At 38.5% G+C, this 15,855-nt stretch overlaps 1 protein-coding gene across 4 annotated transcripts in view; it reads right to left on the minus strand.

The window, feature by feature from the left end:
• Window positions 1-15,855, minus strand: part of LOC150087077 (single-stranded DNA-binding protein 3-like) — a 538,273-nt gene that overhangs the window by 108,368 nt on the left and 414,050 nt on the right. For all 4 annotated transcript variants that reach the window (XM_090371800.1, XM_090371798.1, XM_090371799.1 and 1 more), the window contains one exon: window positions 15,410-15,469. In XM_090371800.1, the coding sequence (XP_090227926.1) occupies window positions 15,410-15,469 (60 nt within the window). The remainder of the gene's footprint in view (window positions 1-15,409; window positions 15,470-15,855) is intronic.

Here is a 15,855-nt window from a genome sequence, read left to right on the forward strand (position 1 = left end):
AGATATGTGGTAGAAATGTTAAATTATTATCAAATAAAAGACCCAAGAATTTTGTCTCAGATGCTATTGGAATGATGTTTTGTCAGAGTATGAGTTCTGGTTCAGGTGAACTGGGTTCCATTTGCGTACACAGATGGTCTTCTGAGGTGAGAACCTGAATCCATTAGCCATTGCACAAGAGCTGACCTGATCAATGGCATGCTGCAGTTGTCTTTTTTGATAACCCTCATGTTCCATACCTGTGAAAAGATGCTAGTCATCAACAAAGAGAGCACCACCCTCCCTCTTTTTGGCAAAAAGGACAAGAGAGGGCAGATCATACAACTTGGAATGATTGGTTTGAAAGTAAGTTTTTAATGTTAAGTTTGTTATTGTTTGTTATTTGGTTTTTAGGAGCATTAGCAACTAAGGCCATATTGCTCTGGGATATGCGGTGGTAATTCCATGACCTTCCCGCATCCTCCGTATTTGAAGTTTTTAATAAAGATGGTAATGTGTCCTCTGAGACCAAAGTTGTAAATGTCTTTTAAAATGCTGAATCCACAAGGCATGCCATATGCTTTTTCCATGTCGAAGAAAATTGACACGTGTCTCTCCAAAAGTGTTTGCAATTGCAGTTAGACCTGCAATTGTACATCCGTTATGTTCCAGGATCGATGAAAGGTGTAATGCATACTTGCCCTTCATTTTCTGGACTTTGTCCTAGATGGATATGGGGTTGGCAGCCCATGTAAGGAAAGATGCAAAACGGACCCAAGATTCCTTTTGACTCTGATGTCTGATGTAACGTGCTTTGGCATGTGCACATGAGAAGGCTATTGAGTTATCTGTGGTGGACTAACAGTCAAATTAAATATTCCCAATGCTTTGTTTTGAGCCTTTCTAGCTGCTGTGCATTCCCCATTCCACAATAGTTTTGTAAATCACGGACACCAGGTCATTGCTTTTGGAATTGCAATTGCTGCTGCTTGGATGATACTTTCTGTGATGTGCTTTACTGCATCACTAATTGGCTCCTTGCTGACTGTGGTGATGTTAAATGATGCCAGATGCTGATGTCCTTTGAGATTATAATGAACACCAGGGCAAGATCCAAACCTCCTTACATTTGAGGGTACAGCTCTAAAACGGTGTTTGCAAGCTGGCTGCTAGTTAGTACACCGGAATGAACCTATTGGTAACTCTCTAGGAGGCTTCCGGATAGTGACTGGAGGGAGTCTGAGTAGTGTGTATGTGGGGTGGGGATGGGGGGCATTGCGAGGCCACGTTATGTTAAGGATCTGGGTATATTCTTATTATGTGCATGCCATAATACTTTCTCATACAGACATACAGCATGTCCCGTCCCCCCCCAACTTTTTCTTACTACTGAATGCACCATCAATTGTCAAACTAATAGAGCAAGCTTATATGTGAAAAGATCTAAACTTCTCAAACACTTCCTAGTTCATTTCACAAATATATGTGGTCTCAGTTCTAATCTCAATGATGTCCATTTCCACTTACAGTCTGCCAAATCCCATGTGCTTTTTCTAACAGAATCTCAGTTATGACAGATTCTGTCAGAAAAAGCTGTATGATTCCTTTCGCCTGAAAGGTGGTAGTTCTGGATATCCGTTCCGATATTCCCTGTCAGAGACTTGGTACTTTGGAATTTCCTCTTTTTGATCTTCTCTGGCTTAAAATCTCTTTACCTCATTCTGTCAAATTCATCTGTTGTCTCTACAGTTCTCCCAACTCCACTATTCACTTGGAACTCTTTGACTTCCTGTCTTTGCAACTTGACCTTCTCCAGTCCAACTTTCCTAAGTGAGGTAATTTCTTTGATGATTTTAACGTTCACAATTCCAGCTGGTTTCCATTTTCTAGTCACACTGACCCAGCTGGTCGAGATGCTGAGGTTTGGCAATTACTAATGACCTTGCACAGATTGTTCATTTACCTACAAGAATACTGGACAATCCTAACCATACATCCAACACGCTTGATCTTTTTCTCAAAAACAACCCTTCTAAGCACACGGCTGAAGCAAGTGGTCCTTTAGGCACCTCAGATCACAACTTGGTGATTGTCTTTTCTCCAATGGAGACTTTATCTCATGGCTATTCCAAACCTCGTGTTGTTTGGCATTACAAGAATTCAAAATGGTTGATCTGCGAGATTTATTTTCTTCTTTTCCTTGGTCGGATTACTGTTTCAAAACTCCTGATGTCAATGTTTGCTCAGCTCGTGTCAGTGAAATTATTCTTGCAGGAATTGAATCCTTTATCCCACACTCCATCTTAAAATCTCATCCTTTATCTAAAACCTTGGTTTTCCAATAAACGTGTTAAGGCGGTTCAAGAAAAAGAATGTTGCATATAGTAATTGGCTTGTTTCCAATTCTTCAGTTCCATTTTCTGCCTACACCAGAGCTGGCAATTGTATTAATCAGTCCAAACTAGATTTTGAACAGGCTAAGAGTAGAAAACTTGCTTCTTGCCCTAATGGTAGCCGAGCATTTTGGTCTCTTGCCAAAGCTATTGGCCACAACCTTTGCACATTCTGCTCCCACCTACAAAACCAGATGGTTCTATTGTCACTTTGGCAAAGATAAAGCTGACCTGTTAGCATCCCATTTTTCTTCAAACTCATGTAATGACCTTGGTAAAACACCTCCCACCATTCCTAACATGCTCCATTCAATGCCTCCTGTGGTCTTTTGTCAAAAGGATGTCAGAAGGATTTTGATGAATCTTGATGCTAAGAAAGCTCGAGGTCCTAATGGTATTTCTCGACTTGTCCTCAAAACCTGCACTCCTGAACTTACTCCTGTTCTTTGCTGCCTTTTTTCCCCTTTCTTATTCCAAAGGTGCTTTTCCTTCTGCTTGGAAATTTGCTCATATCCAGCCAGTTCCTAAAAAGGATGACAAATCACTGTCATCCAATTATCGTCCCACTGAAATTACTTCTACTCTTTCTAAAGTAATGGAGTAATCAATTAACTGGCAACTCTTTAACTATATAGAAACCTTCCATCTGATCAAATATCGCCATTATGGATTCCGTAAGTGTCGATCCACTGGTGATATTCTGGCTTATGTTACCAATTCATGGACAAATTCAATTTTAAAGTTCGATGAAACACAAGCAGTTGCTCTTGACATCTCAAAGACTTTTGATTGTGTTTGGCATAAAGGTCTTCTAAAGAAGCTTCTATCTTATGTTTGCCAACTGTTTTTTGTAACTGCTTATCCAGTTTTCTCTATGACTGCTCACTGACGGTGATGATAGATGGCTCTCTATCTTATAGCTTTTCCACTAATGCTGGTGTCCCGCAAGGTTCAGTTCTTTCCCTCACTCTTTTCCTCTTGAATATTAATGACCTTCGATTGACCAGAAATCCTATCCATAGTTTTACTGATGACAGCACACTGCATTCAAATTTCCAGTTTGAGAAACCTTGCCCTGCTCAATCAGCTTCAACTTCTCGAATATCCGTTACCAATTCCTTAAATGCCAATCTCCAGGTAATTCTCCAGTGGGGCAACAACAACTTAATTGGTTTCAATCTTTCTAAAACTCAGTTCTGTCTTATATCTCGCAAAAAGAGTTCTTCTGCTCCTATGCTTATCTTTGGTGACACTCCGATTTCTAGCAAAAGCACATTACAAATATTGCTTCCTCTGCGTCTAAAAAACTTGGTTTTCTTTTTCGCTCTCATCATTACTTTTCTTTCAAACAGCTGTTCACTCTGTACAAATCGCAAATCCGCCCTACCATGGAATATTGTTCACACATCTGGTGTGGTAGACCCAAAACCTCTCTCGGGCTTCTAGATTCCATTCAGAAGATGACTCATTTCTAACAGACTCTGTCAACTCTCTGTCTCATAGACATTCTGTTTCTGTTGCATGCTTTTTGTATAGCTACTTCGTGTATTAAGAATTTGCAAATAAAGGAACACTAGGTGGCAGTGATCACAGTGTACTGATGTGGGATTTACTTAAAGATATAATTACCATCAGGGGTAAAGGAAAGGGTTTTTGCTTCCGTAAAGGCGAGTACAGTGGTCTCAGACAGTTTTTAAATTCTGTACAGTGAGATCAACTGACGATGTTACCAACAGTAAATTCTAAGTGGGAAGCATTCAAGGAATTAATCATGGATGCTACTAAAAGTTTCATACCTATTAAGAAATATTGTTCAAGGTTTAGGCCTAAATGGTTATCAAAATGAACTAATGAGACTCGTAACAGAGAAGAAAAATGCATGGGATGAATATAAATTATCAAGTGACTCAGAAGCCTATGGCAGATATAAGCTAGTCTGTAATCAGGTCACAAAGGAGATTAGGCAGGGAAAGGCAGATTACGAGAAATCCTTGGCAAAAGATGCTAAGAAAAACAGCAAGTATTTGTTTTCTTATATAAACTCTAAAAGGAGGGGATGAATCTGATTGGTCCACTTGACATCGATGGTTCGACTGTTGATGATCCTACTCAGATAGCAAACAAACTGAATGAGTATTTTGCATCTACATTCACACATGAGGAATTATTAAGGTTTGAAAATGGCAGAAGGTTATCAAATTGCAGCAGGATACTTAATAATTTTGTAATAACTGAGAGCGAAGTGGAGGAGAAATTTTTGAAGTTAAACATAAGAAAAGCATCTGGGGTGGATGGGATCTATCCAGTTATATTAAAGGAGGCGGCAAAGCAACTAAGCAAACCCTTAGCCATAATTATGAGAGCATCCTTGGACTCAGGGGAGGTTCCCACGGACTGGAGATGTGCAAATGTATCCCCAATTCACAAAGGGGGATTGAAGGGTGAACTAGTTAGTTTAACTTCTGTTCCGGGTAAAATAATGGAGTCACTGGTTAAAGATTCATTGCAGGATCATCTAGACAAGACTGCAGCAATAATTCAGACACAGCATGGGTTTGTTAAGGGAAAGTCTTGTCTGACAAATTTGATAGGATATTATGATGTGGTTACAAAGGAACTGGATGCAAAAAATAATTTTGATATCATATATTTGGATTTCAGGAAAGCTTTTGACACTGTTGCGGATGAAAGACTATTGTACAAACTGTAGCAGAATGGTATTAAGGGTAAGTTGCTACAAAAAGAATGGTTAAGTGGGAGAAGACAGAGGGTGGTAATCAATGGGTGCTGCTCTTCGTGGACTAATGTTATTAGTGGAGTCCCACAGGGTTCGGTGTTGGGTCCACTGTTGTTTTGTATATTTATCAATGATATTGATGAAGGTATATCAGGCTTAATGTCGAAGTTTGCAGATGATACAAAGGTTGGCAGGGTTGTTAATGACAGTAATGGCAGTGTGCTACTGCAACAGGATCTAGATAATTTGGGCAGATGGGCTAAGAAGTGGCAACTGAAGTTTAACCTTGACAAATGCAAAGTACTGCATATGGGAAGAAGTAACCCCAGAGAAACATACAACTGTGTGGTACTACACTTAAGGTGGTAGAAAATGAAAAAGACCTGGGAGTAATTGTGCAGACAGATATGAAGTTTTCTGAGCAATTCAGACAGGCTGCCAGTGCAGGTCATGGGGTTTTGTCAATTATATATAGGAATTTTGCTAGCAGGGAAAAGGAGGTGATTGTCCCTCTGTATAAGGCAATGGTCAGGCCACGCCTTGAGTACTGTGTACAGGTCTGGAGGCCTCATTTTAGGAAGGATGTAGATTTACTTGAGCGTGTACAGAGAAGGGCAACAAGATTGGTAAGGGGAATGAAGGGATCCTCTTACCAAGAGAGGCTTAAGTTCTGCAAATTGCAGTGGCTGGAGACTAGGCACCTGCGCGGTGATCTGATTGAGGTGTATAAGGCCTTGAATGGGTTGAGCACGCTGAATTCTGATGGGATCCTTCCACTTGTTCAGATTACAAACCTAAGGGGGCATAAATTGAAATTAAGAAAAGACAGATGTAGAATAGATGTGCGGATATTTGCCTTTAGCCAGCGGGTGGTTAATTGCTGGAACCAACTTCCATTTGTCGTTGTGGAAGTTGATAGGTTGAATAAATTGAAGGAGGAACTGGACAGGCATTTGGAGGGAATAGTGTGATTTTTTTTTTGGCTGATGCTGCATAAGCTCATACACATGCTTTCTTGCATCACCTACCATTACTACTAGTACTACTGCTTCCATGGGCACTGTTTTCTGAATTGGCTTCTATAATTCCCTCTCTCTCTCTCTCTGTCTCTGTCTCTCTCTCTCTTTCGAAACAGTCCCGAACTTGTGCCGCAGCCAACATCCATTTACAGTCCAACTTCAAACTCACAGAACCAACTTTTCATCTTCCTCCTTTATTCATTCCACTGCTGTTTTTTAGAACAACCTTCCTTCATACGTATTTCCTTAAAATTCCAGTCTACAGAAGTTTAATGCCTAATGTTAACTAATATCTTTTGTCTTCTCAACTTCCAACCCATGCATGGTACTAAGTAAGTTCTAATACCTCTCGTGTTTGGGATTTTCATAAAAAAAAAAAAAAAAAAGTCTGAAGGTATTCCAGTCAGCATGATCAATCTTCCACCATGGTATCCCATCCTAGACAGGTAGCATGGTCTCCCTTTACAAAGGGAGTAGTTACTTTATCCTTTTTCATACCTGGGCTATGCAACAGTGAAAGCAATACTGTATTAAATGCCAGATTAATTAATAATAGTGTATTAAATACAGCAGGGTCAAGCTTCCTCAACTCACATACTGTAAAGTTACTCTTGAAACCATTTGGCACTTCTCATCTTGTAAGTTTATACTACTACTGGTTGTCAATGCTACACTTGGAGTGTGTAGCATCAGCCTTCTGCTGATGAGATGCTGACAACCAATGAAAACGGTCATTTTGGGGGAGGGACCGCACACTAATAAGTAATATTATAATTGTATTTTTCATAGAAATAGTTACTTATTAGTAGTACAGTGTAGGCAACTCATTGTGGTAGCTTTTCAATTTGAGAGATCAATGATTTTTTGAAGACATTTTTTTCATACCTGAGCAATATAATACTGATCCAAATTCCACCATAACAATACTCATGTTTTAATGTCGTTCATTTTAAAGTTATGCTTCTGTGGGTGTTTACTGGTACACGGATACGAGCCATTAGGTAGCTATTCAGACGTCATCCTGACATAGAAGGTATTAAGAGAGACATCTGCTGAGATAGCAAAAATTTCTTTCAAATTCATATTGTTTACAACTATATGTACTTTAATGTTTTTGAGTTCCTGATTATCTGATAGAAAGAACAGTACATTTTTTTTTTATTTAGTTTGTTGAACAAGAGTCTGCTACATACAGCAAGGTTTTTGCTATTGGTTCCATGGTATAAATTTTTTAATGGAATTTCTAAAAAATTGCAAAAACAAACTCTACACCAACATGTTTTTAAGTATTAATTTGATGTTATTTTAAGTATTAATTTGTTATTATTTTGAGTGAAATTATTGTCAGAAATCAAATCAAAAATTTGTAAAAAAAACTTGTGGTTATTATTTTAACACAGTAATATCTGCTGTATATATACAAATAATGCCTTCCACCAAATTGAATTAAATGGTGTGTGTACACACACACACACCATTTAATTCAATTACAAAAATTTCTAGGTGCGAATTGTAAAGAACTTTGGCTTTTTTTAAAAGTCAAATTGGACAATAAATGGCTGACAGGTATAAACTCCTCCTCCATCTATAATTTTCAGTGCTATTTTCATGTAGCCATCTATTAAAACTGTCTCGTTTTATTTTTAAACACAAATAATAGATGGCAGCATGCATTGGAAGATATCAAAACAATTTGTTCATTAGAGCTTTTTTTGTATTCATATATATAAAACAACTTTGGAAAATGTAAATAAATATATATACTCCCTGGAGCCCACGCAAGCAAAATAAAATATAAATTTATGTAATATAAATGTACCCTGGAAAGGGTTAAGTAAAAGCTGTTACAGTGCTTGATGGTTTTTTTGGTCAACTTGATTTCTGGCATCCTTGCAGGTAAAATTCAATTTCTTTGTATTATACCCACCGATGAGAGTGCTACAGAATTGTTTGGCATATAAATTGAGAGTTAATTAAATAATTCCAACTTACTATGCAAATACAATGACATGCAGTCTACATTTATTTAAAGCTAGTCATTCCTACATTCATAATGTCCTTCAGCACCATTATAATTGTGGCACAACAAAGCCTGAATTTTGCAGAAATTTGGTTTGGTAAACACATTTTAAAGCAGCATTACTTATTAGTAGTGCAGCACAAACTAATAGGTAGCACAAACTAGAGGACATATACTTAAAAACTTAAAATTTTCTTTTCGCAAAACTCCAATGCACAGATGTATAATTTAAAAAAAAAAAAAAATTTTTGAAAACATTTTGAGTATTCATCATATAATGCCTTTAACACACTTCATTCTTAAAATTTTAACCATGAACAGTTTACTAAACTATACATTGGTTACGTTTCTCAATTCAACTTGAAAATATTGTCCCCAAGCCAGAAAAGGAGACAGTGAATAGCTTTTGTCTTACAAATGCAACTGCCTGATACAGATTCTAAAAACAATTGTTTTGTTATTAGCATAAAGTATCAAACTTTTTTTAGCATCTCTCTCTAGCAAAAAGTAAATTTTCAAACATATCTATTATAATGTTCTTCATATTTAATTATCAAAAGTAACTATTCAAATGTTCTTCATTATTAATGTTCTTCACAATTGAAGAATACATGAAAGCACGCATGTGAAATCTTGAGATTCTGGCACACACGTGGGTAAATATTATATCTCACTGATAAATTTCTTTACCATTATGCTAGAAAACTACAAATCATAAAATATACATATGGTGTAGGAAGGGATACATTAACAGAAATAAACAACAAATTATGCATTCTGATAGGCCTTTTTAAAAAGTAAATATAAACATTACACTGAGATGCAAGCAACAGGCATTGCATTATAAATGAATAAATAAAATTAATTACAACAATCAAGCAGACACGTAATGTTCCCACAAAAAATGCAACAGAATGTGATTTACAAATCATTTTCAAGAAGGATCTCTGTTTCAGTATATTTTCTCTATTACACTGAAAAGGGCGCCACCGTAGGGCAGGAGCAGCAGTGCATAGCACACGCTTCTTGATTAGACCTGGGTTCGAGCCCGCGACTACCAAATACGGAGGATGTGGAAAGGTCAGGGAATGACCACCGCATATCCCCGGAGCAATATGGCCTTAGTTGCTAATGCTCCTAAAAACCAAATAACATTGAAAAATACCGGAACTGTTTGAATGGAGTAAATTTTATCCAGGCATTGAACAAACATATCTGCATAGCAGTTCTTGAGTTAACTAAAGGAACTGTCTCAGTATGATCGCAGAACAGTACGGATGGTGGATTTTTGGCTGCTGTAAAGGGATAAGTATTTTTTAATTTTTAACGTATTCTTAGTTATCTAACATAGTACATTGTGTTTTACGAAGATATTAAATAGGTTTAGTAGCATTCGTTAGCTTCTTATTTTGAATTTAACGCGATTTTTGGAAGTTAAGATTCCCGGTGTTGCCGCCAATATTGTTGAACTAGCCGCCATATTGCAGTCGATAAGAAATAGCTTAACGTATATATATATATATATATATATATCTCGAACCGATAGCGAAGGTATAAAGTAAAACTTTATTATTAATCTTATTAAATTTCGTTGTTAATTCAATTGTAATTAAACGGAAATCATCACCCAGACTAGAGCTGCGCAGCAAAGATCACAGACTAGCGAGAGTGCTGTGGCTAGGGGGAGAAACGAAGGGGGCGATTCTCCAATGCATCACAGTCTCAAAAATTGAGCGAAATGTGAAACGTTTGCCGACCTTTCTAAAACAGGACATGATCTAGCCAATGCGGATGCCTTTGTGGGTGCTAGGTGTCTGGAGTGTCAAGAAATTAGGTGCCAACTCAGCATTCTGATGGGCGTCTATGAGAGCTTGATGTGTAGGGTAATTGCCCTCGAAGAAATTAATGAGAGGCCCATCTGGCTCCCAGCTGCCCAGCTCGACAGAGCTCACTCCTCTGCATCAGGCAACACAGAGGCAATCTCCAAGGCAGAATGCGCTGGTTCCAAAGGAACTAGTTATTGTTGGTGACTCTATTGTCAGGGAGACGGAGAATATACTATGTAGTAGTAGTAGTAGTGGCATGTGATGCAAGAAAGCAAGTGTATGAGCTTATGCAGCATCAGCCAAAAAAAACAAAAAAACAGACCATTCCCTCCGAATGCCTGTCCAGGTCCTCCTTAAATTTATTTAACCTATCAACTTCCACAACGACAGATGGAACTTTGTTCCAGCAATTAACCATCCGCTGGCTAAAGGAAAATTTCCACACATCTATCTTTTCTTAATTTGAATTTATGCCCCCTTAGGTTCGTAATCTGAACATGTGGAAGGATGCCATCAGAATTCAGCGTGCTCAACCCATTCAAGGCCTTATACACCTCAATCAGCTCACCGTGCAGGTGCCTAGTCTCCAGCCACTGCAATTTGCAGAACTTAAGCCTCTCTTGGTAAGACGATCCCTTCATTCCCCTCACCAATCTTGTTGCCCTTCTCTATACACACTCAAGCAAATCTACATCCTTCCTAAAATGAGGCCTCCAGACCTGTACGCAGTACTCAAGGTGTGGCCTGACCATTGCCTTATACAGAGGGACAATCACCTCCTTTTCCCTGCTAGCAAAATTCCTATATATCATTGACAAAACCCCATGACCTGCACTGGCAGCCTGTCTGCATTGCTCAGAAAACTTCATATCTGACTGCACAATTACTCCCAAGTCCTTTTTCATTTTCTACCACCTTAAGTGTAGTACCACACAATTGGTACAAAGGATAGGTGGAACAGGACCAGGGTATGTCTACCAGTGGCAAAAGCTGGTGACATTGTAGGGCAGATATCATCTTTTCAGGACACAAAAGGTGATATTGTTGTGCACGTTGAAACTAATGACATTAAGAGTAAGAGATCTGCAGATTTACTGAACAAGTACAGGTCAATTTTGAAAAAAAGTTGCGAGTTAGGGTGGAATGTGAAAGTGTCTGCAATTCTGCTCAGACACGATAGGAGGGAGTATATGACGAGACCTTGTCAATCAATTCGGCCCTAAAGAGATTGTGCAAGGCTCAAGGGGAAGAATTTTTTCAGCCCGTTCTGTGATTGTTGACAGGAGAGACTGCTTCTACAGGGATGGAATACACTTAAATAGAAAGGGTGCAAAAATATTTGCTGATGCTATCGAGGCAGTGTTAGGTGGGTTGGAAAACTGCTAGCGTGGAGGGGGATACACAGACTATAAGGTAAACAGTGGCCGCAGTCAGAGGCAAAAGGATCCTTGCACTGCTTCTATTAGAATGGGCAGCAGACTGGAAAGCAAGGTAATGGAGATTTCCCGGACTGCTGGAAGTCATAGTGGAACAAGTAAATACATAGGCTGTGTTAGAGTAACTAAGAGTAGAAAAAGGTGCATGTATACTTGCATGCACACCAATGCTAGGAGTATAGTCAATAAATTTGATGAGCTTCAAGTGCAGTCAAGACATCAAAAGCAGATACTGTGGGGATATCGGAGACTTGGTGTCACAGAGACATAAGCAGTGCAGAATTGGAATATGGTGAGTAAAATGTATACGGAAAGGATAGACAGGACAGAAAGGGAGGAATGATTATGCTGATAGTTAAGAAACACAAAATCTAAGGAAGTGCATCCAACTGATGTTGGTGGACAATGCAATGTTGAGCTGTTTGGTGTTTCATAAGCACTGGGAAAGGAAAAATAAGGGTATGTGTGTGTTACAGGCCTAATGAATCTGATGAGTATAATGAGCAATTGTGCAGAGAAATAGAGTAGACCAGTAAACCAGAATGTCTTATAATGGGAGATTTTAACTTTCCAGATACTGATTAGAATTTGTGGGGGTTGGTCACTCGCACAATAGCAAGACTTTTGTGGATTTATTGGATGACTGTTGTCTATAGGAACATGTTCGAGAGGCAACCAGAGGCAGTAATACTCTTGATTTGATTATCAGTAGTGATTCTTCATGCATTAAGAATCTGCAGAAAAAGGAACCACTGGGCGACAGTGATCACAACGTATTGATATGGGAATTATTTAAAGGTGTAACTACCATCAAGGCTCAAGGGAAGGGCTTTTGCTTTCATAAAGGTGATTACAGAGGTCTCAGTTTTTAAATTCTGTACAGTGGAATCAACTGATGATGTTACCAACAGTGAATTCTAAATGGGAAGCCTTCAGGGACTTAATTCTGGAGGCTACTAGGCTTTTCATTTCCAACTAAGAAATACTGTTCAAGGTTTATGCTTAAAATGGATGTCAGATGAATTAATGAGGATAGTGGCAGAGAAGAAGAATGTATGGGATGCATATAAAGTATCAGGCGACACAGAAGCCCATGGCAGGTATAAACTAATCTGTAATCAAGTCATAAAGGAGATTAGGCAGACGAAGCAGATTATGAGAAATCTTTGGCAAAGGATGCAAAGAAAAACAGCAAGGTGTTTTCCTAGTGTTTTTCCTAGAAGAAAAGGGATGAATCAGATTGGACCACTTAACATAAATGGGTTGACTATTGATGATCATGCTCAGGTAGCTGATAAACTGAATGAGTATTTTGCACCTACATTCACACATGAGCAGTTATTCAATGAAGGGAGTGCCAGAAGTTTATCAAACGCTAACAGGGAGCTAAGTGATTTTGTAATAACTGAGAGCAAAGTGGAGGAGAAATTGTTGAAGTTAAACAGAAGGAAGGCACCTGGGGTGGATGAGATCTCTCCAGTTATATTAAAGGAGGCGGCAAAGCAACTAAGCAAACCCTTAGCCATAATTATGAGAGCATCCTTGAACTCAGGGGAGGTCCATGGGGACCTCCCCTGAGTTCAAGGATGTGAATTGCAATTCACAAAGGAGGTTCAAAAGGTGACACAAGGAGCTACAGACATGTTAGTTTAACTTGTTTTCCCCAGGGAAAATAATGGAATCACTGGTTAAAGAAGCATTGCAGGATCATCTAAACAAGACTGCAGTAATAGTTAAGACACAGCATGGGTTTGTCAAAGGGAGGTCTTGTCTGACCAATTTGATTGGTTACTATGATGTGGTCACAAAGGAACTGAATGCCAAAAATAATTTTGATATCATATACTTGGATTTCCGGAAAGCTTTTGATACTGTTGCACACGGAAGGCTGCTGTACAAATTGGAGAGGTATGGCATCAAGGGTAAGCTGCTACAATGCATAAAGGCATGGTTGAGTGGGAGACAACAGAGAGTGATAATCAATGGACACTGCTCTTCGCAGACAAATGTTATTAGTGGAGTTCCACAGGGTTTGGTGTTGGGCCCATTGGTGTTTTGCATATTTATCAGTGATATTGATGAAGGTATATCAGGTTTAATGTCCAAGTTTGCAGATGATACAAAGGTTGGCAGGGTTGTTAATGACAGTATGCTACTCCAACTGGAGTTTAACATTGACAAATGCAAAGTACTGCATATAGGTAGCAATAACCAAAAAGAAATGTACCAACTGGGTGGTATGACACTCAGGGAAGTCGAAAGTAAAAAAGACCTGGGGGTAATTGTGCAGCCAAATATGAAGTTTGCTGAGCAGTGCAGACAGGCTGCCAGGGCAAGTCATGGAGTCTTGTCAATGATATATAGGAATTTTGCTAGTGGCGACAGGGAGGTGATAATCTCATTATACAAGGCAATGGTCAGGCCACACCTAGAGTACTGTGTACAGATCTGCAGGCCTCATTTTAGGAAGGATGTAGAGTTGCTACAATGAGTACAAAGAAGGGCAACAAGATTGGAAAGGTAAAAATGGGGTGCTCTTACCAAGAAACGCTTAAGTTCTGCAAATTGCAATGCCTGGAGAGTAGGCACCTGTGAGGTGATTTGATTGAGGTATATAAGGCCTTGAATGGGTTGAGCAAGCTGAATGCTGATGGGATTCTTCATCTTGCTCAGACTAAGAACCTGAGGGGGCACAGTTTCAAATTGAGGAAAGATAGTTGTAGAATAGATGTGCGGAAATTTGCCTTTAGCCAGCGGGTAGTTCATTGGTGGAAAAGGCTTCCATCTTTTGTGAAAGCTAATAGCCTAAATGAATTTAAGGCTGTGCTGGACAGGCATTTGGAATGAATGGAGGGATGAAATGGGAAGGTTTTTTTTTTTTTTTTTTTGGCTGTTGCTGCATAAGCTTGCTTTCTTGCATCGTATGCCTCTACTAATGCTAATGTTATAGATGGAAAAGATCTTGAAAGGTACTGAACAGTGGAGAAGGCTGTGTGTGTGTGCCTGTTTCAAAGTTGCCCCATTTCCAAAATAGAAGTTTGGCAGCTATTATTGATCAACAAAGAAAACAGTTTAATAAATGTAGAAAAAAATACATATTTCCCACTATCATTTCAAAAAAACAATTTACTCTGGCTGTCTACTAATTTGAATAAAGAGAAAAGTAATTCTATGAAAAAAGTAATTCTTGCCAGATTTTGGATGGCTTTTTTTAAGTCATAAAAGTGGGGGGGGGGGGGATTACCTTTATGTGCCCAGTACTGGACAATGGCAGTTTTTTAATTTTTTAAAAAGGTAAGGTAAGGTATAGTAAACATATCGTATGTACTACAGTACACTAAAAATAAAATGAATGTTTATTTTAGTGTACCTTTTTTTTGCAACAGACACGGACCTATATATGTGTTTTGAGAGACCACAATCTTTTGGCCCACTTAATTTTCTTTTAGGCAACTCATTCTAAGTTTCAGTTTCTGAATTAAACAACTCCATAACCTAACAAATTTATCAATATTATTGGGATACAGTGTCATATTTATCAACACTGCTGGGCCAACTTCAAAAGTGAAATCACCATCCTTCATAATTGGCTAGAACATGCTTTAGAGAATAGCCAGACTTGTGAATTTGACTGTATAAATCACAATGAAGGTGTCCACAATTCAATGGGCTGTGTATTTCTACTTTTTTTTAAGCACTTTGAATACTGCATTTTTTAACAAACAAAGAACTTGTTAGTTAGTTATTTTGGTTTTTTAGGAGCATTAGCAACTAAGGCCATATTGCTCCGGGATATGCGGTGGTCATTCCCCGACCTTTCCGCATCCTCCGTATTTGGTGGTGACGGGCTCGAACCCCGGTCTAATCAAGAAGCATGTGCTACGTACTTCTGCTCCTTCCCACCTGGCTACGGAGGCGCCTCAAAGAACTTGTACAAAATACAATAATTTAATTAGTGAATTCAAATAAGTGTTGATTCAATTAGAAATATAACCTCACCTCTTAATGCTGTGGGAACAGTCATTCTGTGGCTAGCAGGAGAATAGGGACTCGATGATCCTAAGTATGACAAAAATTTATTTCCAGTGAGTTTTCGGATATGAATGATTAGCAAAAAAATAAAACTACGATTAAGTTAACTAATGAGGCATAGTGTCTTACTGTACAAAGCTTTGAGCAAACTGGATTTGCTAATTAGTGCATCAATCTCATATTGTGGAAGCACTTTGGCACAAGTTATCTTAGTATTGCACTACTCTAAATGGTACACTGCTTTTTATTTAAAGTGTATGCTATTTGTAAAAAATACAATAATTTAATTAGTAAATTCAAATGACTGTTGATTCAATTAGAAATGCAATCTCACCAGACCTAGTTTAACTTTAGGATAGAGAAAATCTCCACTTCTTAAACAAAAAAAAACCAGCAGAGCAGAGTAGAGATGA

The sequence above is a fragment of the Mastigoproctus giganteus genome, chromosome 4, assembly GCF_048544385.1.
Source record: "Mastigoproctus giganteus isolate SK-2022 chromosome 4, ASM4854438v1, whole genome shotgun sequence".
Lineage (NCBI taxonomy): Eukaryota > Metazoa > Arthropoda > Arachnida > Uropygi > Thelyphonidae > Mastigoproctus > Mastigoproctus giganteus.